Consider the following 18,110-nt stretch of genomic DNA (forward strand, 5'->3'; position numbering starts at 1 on the left):
AACTCAATTTGACGATTTCCCGTCTATACAGCACCCGTAGTTTCTTCGGTTTAATTATATATAGCTGACGTAATAGCAATAACATTTTTGTAAATCTTAAGGTTTAAGACAATAATAAAAAATTTAAAACAACTGTTAAATCTAGTATTTTTAGGTATTAAAATTTTTTTCACCGTTTGCTAAATTCAAAAAAAAATTGTCTACATTTTTTTCTAAATTTAAACAAGCAACTACAAATTTTAATTGTTTATGTTGCTCCATTAAAAAAGCTGTCTACATTTTTTTCCTAAATTAAAATAAGCAATTATAATTTTTAATTGTTTTTGGTTGTTTCATTATTCAAATAAGTCTGCCAAATATAGGCTGTCCGACATTAATTATCAAAAAAATTGTCTGATAAATTAATAAAGAGTATTAGTCAGCAAAGAGCCGACAGTTTTACATATTCATAATGGTAATAACTATTTTTAATTGTGATTTTAATTATATGGTACATATAGTTGTGTAATATAATTTAAGTTTAGCGATTATATAACATCTTATTAATGTGGGTTTCTTCCAATTCATAAAAACAATTCGAAAAAAAATTCCCCAGTTGTAATTTAAGTAATTAATGGCAAGAGGCTAAGACAAAGTGCTGGGCTGACGTAACACCATATAATTCTAAATCCCAGTACGACATCTCCGCTAGCACATGACTTATACAAAATTTACCGTGATTTTTATTCGACTCTTTTGTAATAGAAACATAGTGGTGATAAATTTTGGGATTTTCGCTAAGTTAAGAGTAAGTTCACCAGGAAACCCAACCATTTTAAGCCGCACAGGCTAATTTGAATAAAGACCCAATAATTTAAGATTAGATTCACGTTTCTATTTTGTGCGTTGCTTGAGTCATTATGAAAATAAAACTTCATATTTTTATCTGAATTCAGTTTTTCCAATTGCCGTCCGCATGGCACGTACCGTGTTGTATGTTTATGTAACAGCGCTCACGTACAAGCTGGCGATAACTCACTTACATTCATGGCTGATTTAAAAATAAACCTGTGAAGGCGTTAATTACGCAGTAATATAAGGCGTGGCGTGGTAACTGTATTAAGTACGGCTTCTTTTTTTGGTTAGGGTAGTGCGCATATTGGTACTAAATCAAAATAATTAAACTTAATAGCAATGTTGGATTTATAATATATTACAACTACGAACTATAAACGAGTATTTAATTGGGTGAAAGGGTCAAAGTTATTTTTAACCCTTTCGGTTTGTAAAAATTTCGATTTTCAAAAATTTTTAGCCTAAGTTTTATTTTTACCTGTTGGTTGCATTTTTTATTGTAGTCATGTGATCGGTGGTTTTAAAAGTTTACGAAATTACGCTTTGTTACAGTTTCAAGTTACCCAGTCACGCGCTTTTTGAGAACGACGCAATAACATACAATTCAACTTTTAAAAGTTCAACCAGTGAAAAATGTTTGGAAATTTTGTTTTTGCTATTTTGCTAAAAATTTTGGAAATTTTCGGCGCGGCAATTCGAAAACTATTTGCCAGCGCAGTAAAATTTCCAGGCATAGTTCGACAAACCAGAAAGAGACGCATTTTCTTGTTTACAAAAAAATGTGCAGCACTTCCCATTATAGCAAGTAATAAAAATACAAAATAATTTGATGCAGAGTATGCAGCGGTTAAAACAGTCACTCGATTGTTTGTGAAATAACAATGACTTTATAAATCCCCAAACGTATGAATCATTTTTTTAGCTTTAATTTATGCACCGGGTTTTTTCATGATATATCTATGCACTGCATTCTATTACCACATGCACGTATATTAAATATTATGTGGTTTGCAAACGGGTATATTACCTATTATATTAACTGTTGGCCGCAGACTGTTGGGCTATTGTTTTGGTCCTAGGGTTTTTTAAATACCTAGGATTTATAAATTTTTGTCTAATCCAGCTCAAAATTAAGCCTTTAAAAATAGCAAAATTTAATTTAAAGTTTTTACACTGGGGGTAATTCGAGAACTAAATAACAAGAACTTAGTAACACTTTAAAATGGGTTGTGAATAAATCATAATTTTTTTATTCATCAATTCTAATTTGGTTTGAGTACTGAAGATGGCCTTAGGTTATGAAAAAAACACACAGGGTAAATTTAAGAATGACAGGTTTTGTTTCTCGAAAGAACACGGCTAAAAAAATACCAGCTATTCAATAGTACACGACTTTGACGTTATATATGCGTAAGCATTTTAATATTTTCCTTGAATTTTACTAAAATAGTTATCAATATATTAAATAAAGTTTACTCAAGTTAGGCTTAAAAGCTATATTTGACCTTTATGCGTAATTTTTTTCTCATCAATTAGACTGGTATTAAGCGATCCAGTGTTAGTTAATTGACAATTAAAATGTGGTTAATTACGGGAAATTCCTAACATTAAGTCTCAATTCACAAAACCCGCTAATTATAGCAATGTCGAAAATGTAATTTACGCAGCCCTATTAAACCCTTCTTTTTACCAGGAATAGCCGACTATAGAAAGTACGAAATACCTGAACACACCTTTGTGTAAATCATAAAAAAATTTCGCGACACCCCAGTCTTATTTCATCGAAAATTTCCAGGGTAAGCCCCGCTTTCTGTAATCGTATTCATGAATGAATTAGTCGAGAGAAGTCGTAAGCTCTCTTTCTAAAAGTGAGAGAATAAAAGAGAGAAAAAAGAGGAAAAATTCGAGAGAAAAGCGTTAAAAATTTTTGGTGACGCACATGCTAAAAAAAAGATGGCTATGCGGGTGCAAACGTTATTTCCAGCATATAAAAACTCAAGCCTGTAGCTAGTAAAGAATCATTCAGAACAGACTTAGATGAAACAGAAACAATAAAGTAAACTAAATTGATTCTAATAAATATGAATACTAAAGGAAGATCAGCATCTTGTTCGCACGTTCAGCAAAATCAAATGACACCTAATATTCAGCAAAGTGCTTCATTACCTACCTCGCTAAGTAGCCTTAGAAATAGCATGGAATTAGACACATCATTGGTAAGTGAACGAAACTTAACATTATTGCTTCAATCTACTTTAAAGTTGTCTAAAATAAGGTTACATCGTTGTGGTGTCTGAAGGTTTACAAAAGATATCTTTAGAAAAACTAGTGTAGTTAACTTCTTGTCTATGCTTTTCTAAATGATTTCTAAATTTTTATGTAAAGTTTGAAATCAAATTTATGTTTTGGTTGTGTTTAATTTTAGAGTAACAGAAGTTCTTGTGGGGCGGATTGCTTAGTAACTCAAACTATTGTTGACAGACTGTTGGCACGAATGATCGATTTGGAAAATGAACGATCAGAGGTAAAAACAACAACCATTAAATTTTATATTTTATTAATGTCCCAATTTTTGTCGATTATTCAAAATAGTGGATATTACTGGCAGTAACTCCATATTAAACTGTGTATATTAAAATGAAGTCGGTGGAATTTTAAATTAACGCATTAGAAATTTAATAATTGGGAATATAAGTTAAAAAAATTTTACATTTTACCATGTATGGTCTATGCTTTATATTGAATCTAGTTTCTTGACGTTTTTGTTATATAATATTCAGTCTTTGTTAATATGTGTTAGTCATACCATGAATACTTTTATAAGAAAAAATTGTTTAAAGAATTATTCCATATTTGTCAATTAAAATTCTTTCTTAAAAATTAAAATTTTTTCCTTCCAATAGCGGAAATTTACTGCTAAAATTTTGACAATTTTTGAAACTAATCCGTAATTAAATTTTCCAGCTTTTAGCAGCTAATCGCTCGTGGGCGACACAGTTTCAACTAACCAAGTCAAAACATCAATCCGAAATCCAAAACCTTCAAAAACAGGTCGAATTGGCAAAGCTAGAAAACCGTGTCAGCAAAAAAGCAAATAAAGTCGAGGAATTTCCACTAAGCTGGAAGGAGACACGTGACCAAATGAACCTTCTAAAGCACCAGGTAAGATTTTTATGATTCACTGTCCAAATATTTGTTTATTATAAGACAAGGAACAATAAAAAAACCCTAAGCCAAATCCACGTAAACAGAAATGTTTTTTTTTAGGTTTATTAGGGTTTTTAATGATGTTTAGTAAATAAAAACACAACGTAAATTTACGTCAACAAAATTTTTCTAGATTTTGTTTTCACTGCTCTTTTATTACGCAATACATTACATAATGTTTTTATTACATAATGTTTACTAAAGACATAACATAATGTTTTCAAAAGACATATTTTTTTTTTAAAATAATAAGAATCATAATAGCCTTTGGCATTTAAATTTAAATTTTAAATAGTTTCAACTTAAATTTAAATATTTTTTTTCATTAACTCGGACAAAAAAATAATTTATTGTTTTTTTTTCTAGGCTGATGTTTATCGGGAAGATTTTATGGAAGAACGAAAAGCAAGAGTTCGCGCGCATGCGCAGATCGAGGCCTTGCGCAGCGAAGTTAAGCGCGAGAGGAAGTCAAGAGCAAAAATGACTTCGCTTGCGCATTCGAATCAACCTGAAAAGGTCATGGGGTGAACAGGTCACGTGGTCTCTTTTTGGGACCTTAAAAAAAATTGAAAAGAAACAAAAATGATTTTCGAGCAAGAGGAAAAAAAATGTTAGAATTCCGAAGTGAATTAAAGTGGTTTGGGATTTCGAAATAGAATACACAAAGTGGTTAAGCAACCTTACTCAGTTAAGGTCAACGAAAATCAAACAAAGAACGTGCTTAGACAACGACATCTACGTGAATACCACAAACCGGCTATGGTTAGAGTGCTATATAAAGAACGGTCACCAAAATTCTACGTAACTTAAATTTAAGTTGACTTTATACGACGACGTGCGCAGAGCCTTGCTGTGAATAATTACTGAAGCCTTGATGATCGTTTAAGTTAGATTTCCCGACGGCGGAATGGCAGCGTAGAATACCACGCGTGACGTACATCACCGCCTTATGTGACGTGACTCACGGATTTTTTTAACAGATCGTTGTACGTCGTTGCGTTGTGCTGGTAATTTATAGTTTCGGGAAATGCCTGAGATATTCGTGTAGCTGCCTTCAGTCCTTTTATATATCCGTCTGCTTTTTTCTAATGTAATTTGATTTACATATGACTGTGAGTTGTGTGCGTAACAGTAGACTTTCTGTGAACTTTGCATGCAATATAAATAAATCTATTTTTACAGAAAATTACTAGTTTGTTTTGTGTTGACATTTGTTAACCGAAAGTTGTTGACATAATTAAACATGCGGTCAATAATGGTAATTGGTTGCTCAAAAGCATATGGCTACGTTAAAACTTTACAAAACTTGGTTAAATTTTTTATTATTTTAACATTTAAAATTTTGACAAAAAATTTAAATAAATACAAAAGGTTACTAAAAGGGAATAATAAAGATAAAAGATACTATGTATTACAAGTATTTTTTCAAAATTTTTACAAAAAAATATTATAAAACATATAACAAGATCGCACTTTTAAAAAAAATTTTAAATAAAATAATTTGTCGAAAACAGCAACGCTTATAGCCATTTACAATAATAATAATAATAGGATTCTGTCAATACGTTTCTAGGAAAAAATGAGGACAAACTGATATTAATTTACTCAAGCGTGTATTAAAACCAAACCATATACATTGTTAAAGGAATTGTGTGAACGTTTTACGAACGAATCGCAGTTAAAAATGTAGCATTTATATACTAAGACTAAGGCAATAGCAAACTAAGGCAATAGCAAAAAATAAAATTCAGTAAAACGATAAAATGTACGTGTCAGTTAGTAAAGTTTATATATTACAAAACATTTCTAGGTTGATAGTATTAATAACTTTATTAAAATTACATTAAACAAAAATTCCTAAATATTAGTTAATTAAATTACTAATTGATATTAAACGCATTAACTAAATATTAAGGTCCATTTTAAGGTTAATATAAATATACTATTCTTTTTGTTGTTTTAGTTTTATTTAACATAAACTCATTAAACTGATTTTCTCTTTTCTTAACGTTGGGGAGAAAGGTTTGTTTCTTTATTTTAAAATCAAAACATCAAGAATCATTTTCAAAGACAACAGCTGGAACTCTTTGCGGTAAGGAGAATATTTTTGTTTCTTTATTTAAAAATGAAAACAAACTCGTTTTAAGGCATTTTGTGTAAAACGCATTTTTGTTACCTATTACATGCTGCGAACAATTTTTATAAACGCCAATTTAAAAAATAACGCAAACCATGTAAATCGACATTTTAAAAATGTTAATTTCATTTTGTAAGAATAACATAACCACAATTTGATAAATGAAAAAAATACATTTATGGGTAAGTAATTTTACCTTCACTTTGAAACTTATTTCATAAATTTATTTAATTTTTTTTAAAACGTATTTTACGAACAAAGCATGTCATGTTCAAAAAATATTTTCGTTTTACGGAAAACTTGTCTTACGCTGAAAACTTTACCTTAAAGCATGTATATATAGAAAATAATATTTGCAGTAAAAAAATGAATGAGCCCCCATGACGTTGTAAAATATATAAGGTAAGATTTTTAATTATATTTGTTTGCGAATAACATTTTTGGCTTTAAAAAAAACTCAAAATTGTGTGTAAATTGCCATTTTGAAACCGAATTACTATTTCAGTACAATTCCTAATAGAAATACCTAAAAAGGTAAAATGATCCTGGCATATTAACAATAAATAAGCAAGTTATAACACATACTTTAATAAAACCGCATTGCCCAAAATAACTTTCAAAATAATAAAATTCGTGATAATACCAAATAAAATCAGTTAAAATGTTATTTTATAATCTACGTACTCATATGTTTACTTTTTTTATCAGCACCAAACCACGTGGCTGTGACGTCATCAGTCACTTGAATTTTAAGAAAAAAAATTACAAAAATTTTTAAATCAAAAATTACTTTTAATATTTGAACCTCAGTACCCTACTAAACTTATAATTGGGTTATAATTAACAAATGGTAATATACAAGAAAATTATGACACTTTCACTAAAGATTTCTTGTTTTTCAAAACATAAATTTGAATAATTTATTATAACTACATTATCCAAGCTAACAATTAAGATAAAGAAATTCGCAAATACACGAATCAAACAAAAGTAACGTTGTTTTTATATTTTTCGTACTGACGTGTTTTTATCATAAAGAACTTTTTAAATCATAAAAAACTTTTTAAAAATAGGCAATAAAACAAAAGTTACTGTGTTTTTGTATTTCGTATGTAGATCAATGACGTCATTAACTGGTTTAAGTTTGGATCACAATTTTATTGCCAATATCTTTTCTGCAGCATATACTCTGACAGTGAAGAATGCAGTGCTCTTTAGACTTGTACAAATGTTAACCTTTGAGTAATCTGAAAAAAATTTATGCATGAATTTTATTTGAAAACATTTTAATTTTTTTTATATGTTTTTGTGTAAACTTTTTGATCAATGTATCCGAGTTCGATTCCCTCGCACAATAAAAAATTTAATAATATAATTTCAAACTGTGACGTCACAACAACCAATGTACTCTTTAAAATCTGTCACTGCCGTTATTATAGCAAAGGGAAAATAAAATTAAAAAAAAAAAAATTTTCGAAAATTTTTGTACCCACTTACGTAGGCATATAGGTCATAGGGTTAATTGGCATGAGAAATAGTGGAAATAAAAATTTGCCCTAACTTTTTTGTTTTTGATTATTTTCAAAAATTTCTTTATCTTGAATTTAAGTTAACACAATGCGTATTTAATAAAACTAACAATTTTTATTTTTGAGCAATGACGATTTTTATGAAATATGCTCATAACTTTTATGAATATAAATATTTTTTAATAATATTTTAAAAATACGTTTATTCAGTCACTGCCGTTATTATAGCAAAAGGAAATTAAAATCTAAAAAAAAAAATTTTTTGAAAATTTTTGTACCCAGTTACGTAGGCATATAGGTCATAGGGTTAATTGGCATGAGAAATAGTGGAAATAAAAATTTGCCCTAACTTTTTTGTTTTTGATTATTTTCAAAAATTTCTTTATCTTGAATTTAAGTTAACCCAATGCGTATTTAATAAAACTAATAATTTTTATTTTTGAGCAATGACGATTTTTATGAAATATGCTCATAACTTTTATGAATATAAATATTTTTTAGTAATATTTTAAAAATACGTTTATTCAGTCAATGCCGTTATTATAGCAAAAGGAAATTAAAATCTAAAAAAAAAAAATTTCGAAAATTTTTGTACCCAGTTACGTAGGCATATAGGTCATAGGGTTAATTGGCATGAGAAATAGTGGAAATAAAAATTTGCCCTAACTTTTTTTTTTTTGATTATTTTCAAAAATTTTTTTATCTTGAATTTAAGTTAACCCAATGCGTATTTAATAAAACTAATAATTTTTATTTTTGAGCAATGACGATTTTTATGAAATATGCTCATAACTTTTATGAATATAAATATTTTTTAATAATATTTTAAAAATACGTTTATTTAGTCACTGCCGTTATTATAGCAAAAGGAAATTAAAATCTAAAAAAAAAAAATTTTTGAAAATTTTTGTACCCAGTTACGTAGGCATATAGGTCATAGGGTTAATTGGCATGAGAAATAGTGGAAATAAAAATTTGCCCTAACTTTTTTGTTTTTGATTATTTTCAAAAATTTCTTTATCTTGAATTTAAGTTAACCCAATGCGTATTTAATAAAACTAATAATTTTTATTTTTGAGCAATGACGATTTTTATGAAATATGCTCATAACTTTTATGAATATAAATATTTTTTAGTAATATTTTAAAAATACGTTTATTCAGTCAATGCCGTTATTATAGCAAAAGGAAATTAAAATCTAAAAAAAAAAAATTTCGAAAATTTTTGTACCCAGTTACGTAGGCATATAGGTCATAGGGTTAATTGGCATGAGAAATAGTGGAAATAAAAATTTGCCCTAACTTTTTTGTTTTTGATTATTTTCAAAAATTTCTTTATCTTAAATTTAAGTTAACTCAATGCGTATTTAATAAAACTAATAATTTTTATTTTTGAGCAATGACGATTTTTATAAAATATGCTCATAACTTTTATGAATATAAATATTTTTTAATAATATTTTAAAAATACGTTTATTCAGTCACTGCCGTTATTATAGCAAAAGGAAATTAAAATCTAAAAAAAAAAATTTTCGAAAATTTTTGTACCCAGTTACGTAGGCATATAGGTCATAGGGTTAATGGGCATGAGAAATAGTGGAAATAAAAATTTGCCCTAACTTTTTTTTTTTTGATTATTTTCAAAAATTTCTTTATCTTGAATTTAAGTTAACCCAATGCGTATTTAATAAAACTAATAATTTTTATTTTTGAGCAATGACGATTTTTATGAAATATGCTCATAACTTTTATGAATATAAATATTTTTTAATAATATTTTAAAAATACGTTTATTTAGTCACTGCCGTTATTATAGCAAAAGGAAATTAAAATCTAAAAAAAAAAAATTTTTGAAAATTTTTGTACCCAGTTACGTAGGCATATAGGTCATAGGGTTAATTGGCATGAGAAATAGTGGAAATAAAAATTTGCCCTAACTTTTTTGTTTTTGATTATTTTCAAAAATTTCTTTATCTTAAATTTAAGTTAACCCAATGCGTATTTAATAAAACTAATAATTTTTATTTTTGAGCAATGACGATTTTTATGAAATATGCTCATAACTTTTATGAATATAAATATTTTTTAATAATATTTTAAAAATACCTTTATTTAGTCACTGCCGTTATTATAGCAAAAGGAAATTAAAATCTAAAAAAAAAAAATTTTTGAAAATTTTTGTACCCAGTTACGTAGGCATATAGGTCATAGGGTTAATTGGCATGAGAAATAGTGGAAATAAAAATTTGCCCTAACTTTTTTGTTTTTGATTATTTTCAAAAATTTCTTTATCTTGAATTTAAGTTAACCCAATGCATATTTAATAAAACTAATAATTTTTATTTTTGAGCAATGACGATTTTTATGAAATATGCTCATAACTTTTATGAATATAAATATTTTTTAGTAATATTTTAAAAATACGTTTATTCAGTCACTGCCGTTATTATAACAAAAGGAAATTAAAATCTAAAAAAAAAAATTTCGAAAATTTTTGTACCCAGTTACGTAGGCATATAGGTCATAGGGTTAATTGGCATGAGAAATAGTGGAAATAAAAATTTGCCCTAACTTTTTTGTTTTTGATTATTTTCAAAAATTTTTTTATCTTGAATTTAAGTTAACCCAATGCGTATTTAATAAAACTAATAATTTTTATTTTTGAGCAATGACGATTTTTATGAAATATGCTCATAACTTTTATGAATATAAATATTTTTTAGTAATATTTTAAAAATACGTTTATTCAGTCAATGCCGTTATTATAGCAAAAGGAAATTAAAATCTAAAGAAAAAAATTTCGAAAATTTTTGTACCCAGTTACGTAGGCATATAGGTCATAGGGTTAATTGGCATGAGAAATAGTGGAAATAAAAATTTGCCCTAACTTTTTTGTTTTTGATTATTTTCAAAAATTTCTTTATCTTGAATTTAAGTTAACCCAATGCGTATTTAATAAAACTAATAATTTTTATTTTTGAGCAATGACGATTTTTATGAAATATGCTCATAACTTTTATGAATATAAATATTTTTTAATAATATTTTAAAAATACGTTTATTTAGTCACTGCCGTTATTATAGCAAAAGGAAATTAAAATCTAAAAAAAAAAATTTTTGAAAATTTTTGTACCCAGTTACGTAGGCATATAGGTCATAGGGTTAATTGGCATGAGAAATAGTGGAAATAAAAATTTGCCCTAACTTTTTTGTTTTTGATTATTTTCAAAAATTTCTTTATCTTGAATTTAAGTTAACCCAATGCGTATTTAATAAAACTAATAATTTTTATTTTTGAGCAATGACGATTTTTATGAAATATGCTCATAACTTTTATGAATATAAATATTTTTTAGTAATATTTTAAAAATACGTTTATTCAGTCAATGCCGTTATTATAGCAAGAGGAAATTAAAATCTAAAAAAAAAAATTTCGAAAATTTTTGTACCCAGTTACGTAGGCATATAGGTCATAGGGTTAATTGGCATGAGAAATAGTGGAAATAAAAATTTGCCCTAACTTTTTTGTTTTTGATTATTTTCAAAAATTTTTTTATCTTGAATTTAAGTTAACCCAATGCGTATTTAATAAAACTAATAATTTTTATTTTTGAGCAATGACGATTTTTATGAAATATGCTCATAACTTTTATGAATATAAATATTTTTTAGTAATATTTTAAAAATACGTTTATTCAGTCACTGCCGTTATTATAGCAAAAGGAAATTAAAATCTAAAAAAAAAAATTTTCGAAAATTTTTGCACCCAGTTACGTAGGCATATAGGTCATAGGGTTAATTGGCATGAGAAATATTAGAAATAAAAATTTGCCCTAACTTTTTTGTTTTTGATTATTTTCAAAAATTTCTTTATCTTGAATTTAAGTTAACCCAATGCGTATTTAATAAAACTAATAATTTTTATTTTTGAGCAATGACGATTTGTATAAAATATGCTCATAACTTTTATGAATATAAATATTTTTTAATAATATTTTAAAAATACGTTTATTCAGTCACTGCCGTTATTATAGCAAAAGAAAATTAAAATCTAAAAAAAAAAATTTTCGAAAATTTTTGTACCCAGTTACGTAGGCATATAGGTCATAGGGTTAATTGGCATGAGAAATAGTGGAAATAAAAATTTGCCCTAACTTTTTTGTTTTTGATTATTTTCAAAAATTTCTTTATCTTGAATTTAAGTTAACCCAATGCGTATTTAATAAAACTAATAATTTTTATTTTTGAGCAATGACGATTTTTATGAAATATGCTCATAACTTTTATGAATATAAATATTTTTTAGTAATATTTTAAAAATACGTTTATTCAGTCAATGCCGTTATTATAGCAAAAGGAAATTAAAATCTAAAAAAAAAAAATTTCGAAAATTTTTGTACCCAGTTACGTAGGCATATAGGTCATAGGGTTAATTGGCATGAGAAATAGTGGAAATAAAAATTTGCCCTAACTTTTTTGTTTTTGATTATTTTCAAAAATTTCTTTATCTTAAATTTAAGTTAACCCAATGCGTATTTAATAAAACTAATAATTTTTATTTTTGAGCAATGACGATTTTTATGAAATATGCTCATAACTTTTATGAATATAAATATTTTTTAATAATATTTTAAAAATACGTTTATTTAGTCACTGCCGTTATTATAGCAAAAGGAAATTAAAATCTAAAAAAAAAAAATTTTTGAAAATTTTTGTACCCAGTTACGTAGGCATATAGGTCATAGGGTTAATTGGCATGAGAAATAGTGGAAATAAAAATTTGCCCTAACTTTTTTGTTTTTGATTATTTTCAAAAATTTCTTTATCTTGAATTTAAGTTAACCCAATGCATATTTAATAAAACTAATAATTTTTATTTTTGAGCAATGACGATTTTTATGAAATATGCTCATAACTTTTATGAATATAAATATTTTTTAATAATATTTTAAAAATACGTTTATTTAGTCACTGCCGTTATTATAGCAAAAAGAAATTAAAATCTAAAAAAAAAAATTTTTTGAAAATTTTTGTACCCAGTTACGTAGGCATATAGGTCATAGGGTTAATTGGCATGAGAAATAGTGGAAATAAAAATTTGCCCTAACTTTTTTGTTTTTGATTATTTTCAAAAATTTCTTTATCTTGAATTTAAGTTAACCCAATGCGTATTTAATAAAACTAATAATTTTTATTTTTGAGCAATGACGATTTTTATGAAATATGCTCATAACTTTTATGAATATAAATATTTTTTAGTAATATTTTAAAAATACGTTTATTCAGTCAATGCCGTTATTATAGCAAAAGGAAATTAAAATCTAAAAAAAAAAAATTTCGAAAATTTTTGTACCCAGTTACGTAGGCATATAGGTCATAGGGTTAATTGGCATGAGAAATAGTGGAAATAAAAATTTGCCCTAACTTTTTTGTTTTTGATTATTTTCAAAAATTTCTTTATCTTAAATTTAAGTTAACTCAATGCGTATTTAATAAAACTAATAATTTTTATTTTTGAGCAATGACGATTTTTATAAAATATGCTCATAACTTTTATGAATATAAATATTTTTTAATAATATTTTAAAAATACGTTTATTCAGTCACTGCCGTTATTATAGCAAAAGGAAATTAAAATCTAAAAAAAAAAATTTTCGAAAATTTTTGTACCCAGTTACGTAGGCATATAGGTCATAGGGTTAATGGGCATGAGAAATAGTGGAAATAAAAATTTGCCCTAACTTTTTTTTTTTTGATTATTTTCAAAAATTTCTTTATCTTGAATTTAAGTTAACCCAATGCGTATTTAATAAAACTAATAATTTTTATTTTTGAGCAATGACGATTTTTATGAAATATGCTCATAACTTTTATGAATATAAATATTTTTTAATAATATTTTAAAAATACGTTTATTTAGTCACTGCCGTTATTATAGCAAAAGGAAATTAAAATCTAAAAAAAAAAAATTTTTGAAAATTTTTGTACCCAGTTACGTAGGCATATAGGTCATAGGGTTAATTGGCATGAGAAATAGTGGAAATAAAAATTTGCCCTAACTTTTTTGTTTTTGATTATTTTCAAAAATTTCTTTATCTTAAATTTAAGTTAACCCAATGCGTATTTAATAAAACTAATAATTTTTATTTTTGAGCAATGACGATTTTTATGAAATATGCTCATAACTTTTATGAATATAAATATTTTTTAATAATATTTTAAAAATACCTTTATTTAGTCACTGCCGTTATTATAGCAAAAGGAAATTAAAATCTAAAAAAAAAAAATTTTTGAAAATTTTTGTACCCAGTTACGTAGGCATATAGGTCATAGGGTTAATTGGCATGAGAAATAGTGGAAATAAAAATTTGCCCTAACTTTTTTGTTTTTGATTATTTTCAAAAATTTCTTTATCTTGAATTTAAGTTAACCCAATGCATATTTAATAAAACTAATAATTTTTATTTTTGAGCAATGACGATTTTTATGAAATATGCTCATAACTTTTATGAATATAAATATTTTTTAGTAATATTTTAAAAATACGTTTATTCAGTCACTGCCGTTATTATAACAAAAGGAAATTAAAATCTAAAAAAAAAAATTTCGAAAATTTTTGTACCCAGTTACGTAGGCATATAGGTCATAGGGTTAATTGGCATGAGAAATAGTGGAAATAAAAATTTGCCCTAACTTTTTTGTTTTTGATTATTTTCAAAAATTTTTTTATCTTGAATTTAAGTTAACCCAATGCGTATTTAATAAAACTAATAATTTTTATTTTTGAGCAATGACGATTTTTATGAAATATGCTCATAACTTTTATGAATATAAATATTTTTTAGTAATATTTTAAAAATACGTTTATTCAGTCAATGCCGTTATTATAGCAAAAGGAAATTAAAATCTAAAGAAAAAAATTTCGAAAATTTTTGTACCCAGTTACGTAGGCATATAGGTCATAGGGTTAATTGGCATGAGAAATAGTGGAAATAAAAATTTGCCCTAACTTTTTTGTTTTTGATTATTTTCAAAAATTTCTTTATCTTGAATTTAAGTTAACCCAATGCGTATTTAATAAAACTAATAATTTTTATTTTTGAGCAATGACGATTTTTATGAAATATGCTCATAACTTTTATGAATATAAATATTTTTTAATAATATTTTAAAAATACGTTTATTTAGTCACTGCCGTTATTATAGCAAAAGGAAATTAAAATCTAAAAAAAAAAATTTTTGAAAATTTTTGTACCCAGTTACGTAGGCATATAGGTCATAGGGTTAATTGGCATGAGAAATAGTGGAAATAAAAATTTGCCCTAACTTTTTTGTTTTTGATTATTTTCAAAAATTTCTTTATCTTGAATTTAAGTTAACCCAATGCGTATTTAATAAAACTAATAATTTTTATTTTTGAGCAATGACGATTTTTATGAAATATGCTCATAACTTTTATGAATATAAATATTTTTTAGTAATATTTTAAAAATACGTTTATTCAGTCAATGCCGTTATTATAGCAAGAGGAAATTAAAATCTAAAAAAAAAAATTTCGAAAATTTTTGTACCCAGTTACGTAGGCATATAGGTCATAGGGTTAATTGGCATGAGAAATAGTGGAAATAAAAATTTGCCCTAACTTTTTTGTTTTTGATTATTTTCAAAAATTTTTTTATCTTGAATTTAAGTTAACCCAATGCGTATTTAATAAAACTAATAATTTTTATTTTTGAGCAATGACGATTTTTATGAAATATGCTCATAACTTTTATGAATATAAATATTTTTTAGTAATATTTTAAAAATACGTTTATTCAGTCACTGCCGTTATTATAGCAAAAGGAAATTAAAATCTAAAAAAAAAAATTTTCGAAAATTTTTGCACCCAGTTACGTAGGCATATAGGTCATAGGGTTAATTGGCATGAGAAATATTAGAAATAAAAATTTGCCCTAACTTTTTTGTTTTTGATTATTTTCAAAAATTTCTTTATCTTGAATTTAAGTTAACCCAATGCGTATTTAATAAAACTAATAATTTTTATTTTTGAGCAATGACGATTTGTATAAAATATGCTCATAACTTTTATGAATATAAATATTTTTTAATAATATTTTAAAAATACGTTTATTCAGTCACTGCCGTTATTATAGCAAAAGAAAATTAAAATCTAAAAAAAAAAATTTTCGAAAATTTTTGTACCCAGTTACGTAGGCATATAGGTCATAGGGTTAATTGGCATGAGAAATAGTGGAAATAAAAATTTGCCCTAACTTTTTTGTTTTTGATTATTTTCAAAAATTTCTTTATCTTGAATTTAAGTTAACCCAATGCGTATTTAATAAAACTAATAATTTTTATTTTTGAGCAATGACGATTTTTATGAAATATGCTCATAACTTTTATGAATATAAATATTTTTTAGTAATATTTTAAAAATACGTTTATTCAGTCAATGCCGTTATTATAGCAAAAGGAAATTAAAATCTAAAAAAAAAAAATTTCGAAAATTTTTGTACCCAGTTACGTAGGCATATAGGTCATAGGGTTAATTGGCATGAGAAATAGTGGAAATAAAAATTTGCCCTAACTTTTTTGTTTTTGATTATTTTCAAAAATTTCTTTATCTTAAATTTAAGTTAACCCAATGCGTATTTAATAAAACTAATAATTTTTATTTTTGAGCAATGACGATTTTTATGAAATATGCTCATAACTTTTATGAATATAAATATTTTTTAATAATATTTTAAAAATACGTTTATTTAGTCACTGCCGTTATTATAGCAAAAGGAAATTAAAATCTAAAAAAAAAAAATTTTTGAAAATTTTTGTACCCAGTTACGTAGGCATATAGGTCATAGGGTTAATTGGCATGAGAAATAGTGGAAATAAAAATTTGCCCTAACTTTTTTGTTTTTGATTATTTTCAAAAATTTCTTTATCTTGAATTTAAGTTAACCCAATGCATATTTAATAAAACTAATAATTTTTATTTTTGAGCAATGACGATTTTTATGAAATATGCTCATAACTTTTATGAATATAAATATTTTTTAATAATATTTTAAAAATACGTTTATTTAGTCACTGCCGTTATTATAGCAAAAAGAAATTAAAATCTAAAAAAAAAAATTTTTTGAAAATTTTTGTACCCAGTTACGTAGGCATATAGGTCATAGGGTTAATTGGCATGAGAAATAGTGGAAATAAAAATTTGCCCTAACTTTTTTGTTTTTGATTATTTTCAAAAATTTCTTTATCTTGAATTTAAGTTAACCCAATGCGTATTTAATAAAACTAATAATTTTTAATTTTGAGCAATGACGATTTTTATGAAATATGCTCATAACTTTTATGAATATAAATATTTTTTAGTAATATTTTAAAAATACGTTTATTCAGTCACTGCCGTTATTATAGCAAAAGGAAATTAAAATCTAAAAAAAAAATTTTCGAAAATTTTTGTACCCAGTTACGTAGGCATATAGGTCATAGGGTTAATTGGCATGAGAAATAGTGGAAATAAAAATTTGCCCTAACTTTTTTGTTTTTGATTATTTTCAAAAATTTCTTTATCTTGAATTTAAGTTAACCCAATGCGTATTTAATAAAACTAATAATTTTTATTTTTGAGCAATGACGATTTTTATGAAATATGCTCATAACTTTTATGAATATAAATATTTTTTAGTAATATTTTAAAAATACGTTTATTCAGTCAATGCCGTTATTATAGCAAAAGGAAATTAAAATCTAAAAAAAAAAATTTCGAAAATTTTTGTACCCAGTTACGTAGGCATATAGGTCATAGGGTTAATTGGCATGAGAAATAGTGGAAATAAAAATTTGCCCTAACTTTTTTGTTTTTGATTATTTTCAAAAATTTCTTTATCTTGAATTTAAGTTAACCCAATGCGTATTTAATAAAACTAATAATTTTTATTTTTGAGCAATGACGATTTTTATGAAATATGCTCATAACTTTTATGAATATAAATATTTTTTAGTAATATTTTAAAAATACGTTTATTTAGTCAATGCCGTTATTATAGCAAGAGGAAATTAAAATCTAAAAAAAAAAATTTCGAAAATTTTTGTACCCAGTTACGTAGGCATATAGGTCATAGAGTTAATTGGCATGAGAAATAGTGGAAATAAAAATTTGCCCTAACTTTTTTGTTTTTGATTATTTTCAAAAATTTCTTTATCTTGAATTTAAGTTAACCCAATGCGTATTTAATAAAACTAATAATTTTTATTTTTGAGCAATGACGATTTTTATGAAATATGCTCATAACTTTTATGAATATAAATATTTTTTAGTAATATTTTAAAAATACGTTTATTCAGTCACTGCCGTTATTATAGCAAAAGGAAATTAAAATCTAAAAAAAAAAA

At 25.3% G+C, this 18,110-nt stretch overlaps 1 protein-coding gene across 1 annotated transcript; it reads left to right on the plus strand.

The window, feature by feature from the left end:
- Window positions 1-2,861: 2,861 nt before the first annotated feature.
- On the plus strand, window positions 2,862-5,243 carry LOC145757740 (uncharacterized). The gene is made up of 4 exons (XM_082572463.1): window positions 2,862-3,050; window positions 3,260-3,358; window positions 3,799-3,996; window positions 4,408-5,243. The coding sequence occupies exons 1-4, from the start codon at window positions 2,916-2,918 to the stop codon at window positions 4,567-4,569; spliced, it is 594 nt and encodes a 197-aa protein (XP_082428589.1). The 5' UTR covers window positions 2,862-2,915; the 3' UTR covers window positions 4,570-5,243.
- The last annotated feature ends 12,867 nt before the right edge of the window (window positions 5,244-18,110 follow it).

Source organism: Corella eumyota, chromosome 1 (assembly GCF_963082875.1).
Source record: "Corella eumyota chromosome 1, kaCorEumy4.1, whole genome shotgun sequence".
Taxonomy (NCBI): domain Eukaryota; kingdom Metazoa; phylum Chordata; class Ascidiacea; order Phlebobranchia; family Corellidae; genus Corella; species Corella eumyota.

What these genes read in the sequence shown, in the direction of transcription:
- LOC145757740 (XM_082572463.1), top strand. Translation starts at nt 2,916, where the DNA reads ATGAATACTAAAGGAAGATCAGCATCTTGTTCGCACGTTCAGCAAAAT. An exon ending in TGGAAAATGAACGATCAGAG is followed by an intron (nt 3,359 to 3,798) that starts GTAAAAACAACA and finishes TAAATTTTCCAG; the next exon opens with CTTTTAGCAGCTAATCGCTC. An exon ending in TGAACCTTCTAAAGCACCAG is followed by an intron (nt 3,997 to 4,407) that starts GTAAGATTTTTA and finishes TTTTTTTTCTAG; the next exon opens with GCTGATGTTTATCGGGAAGA.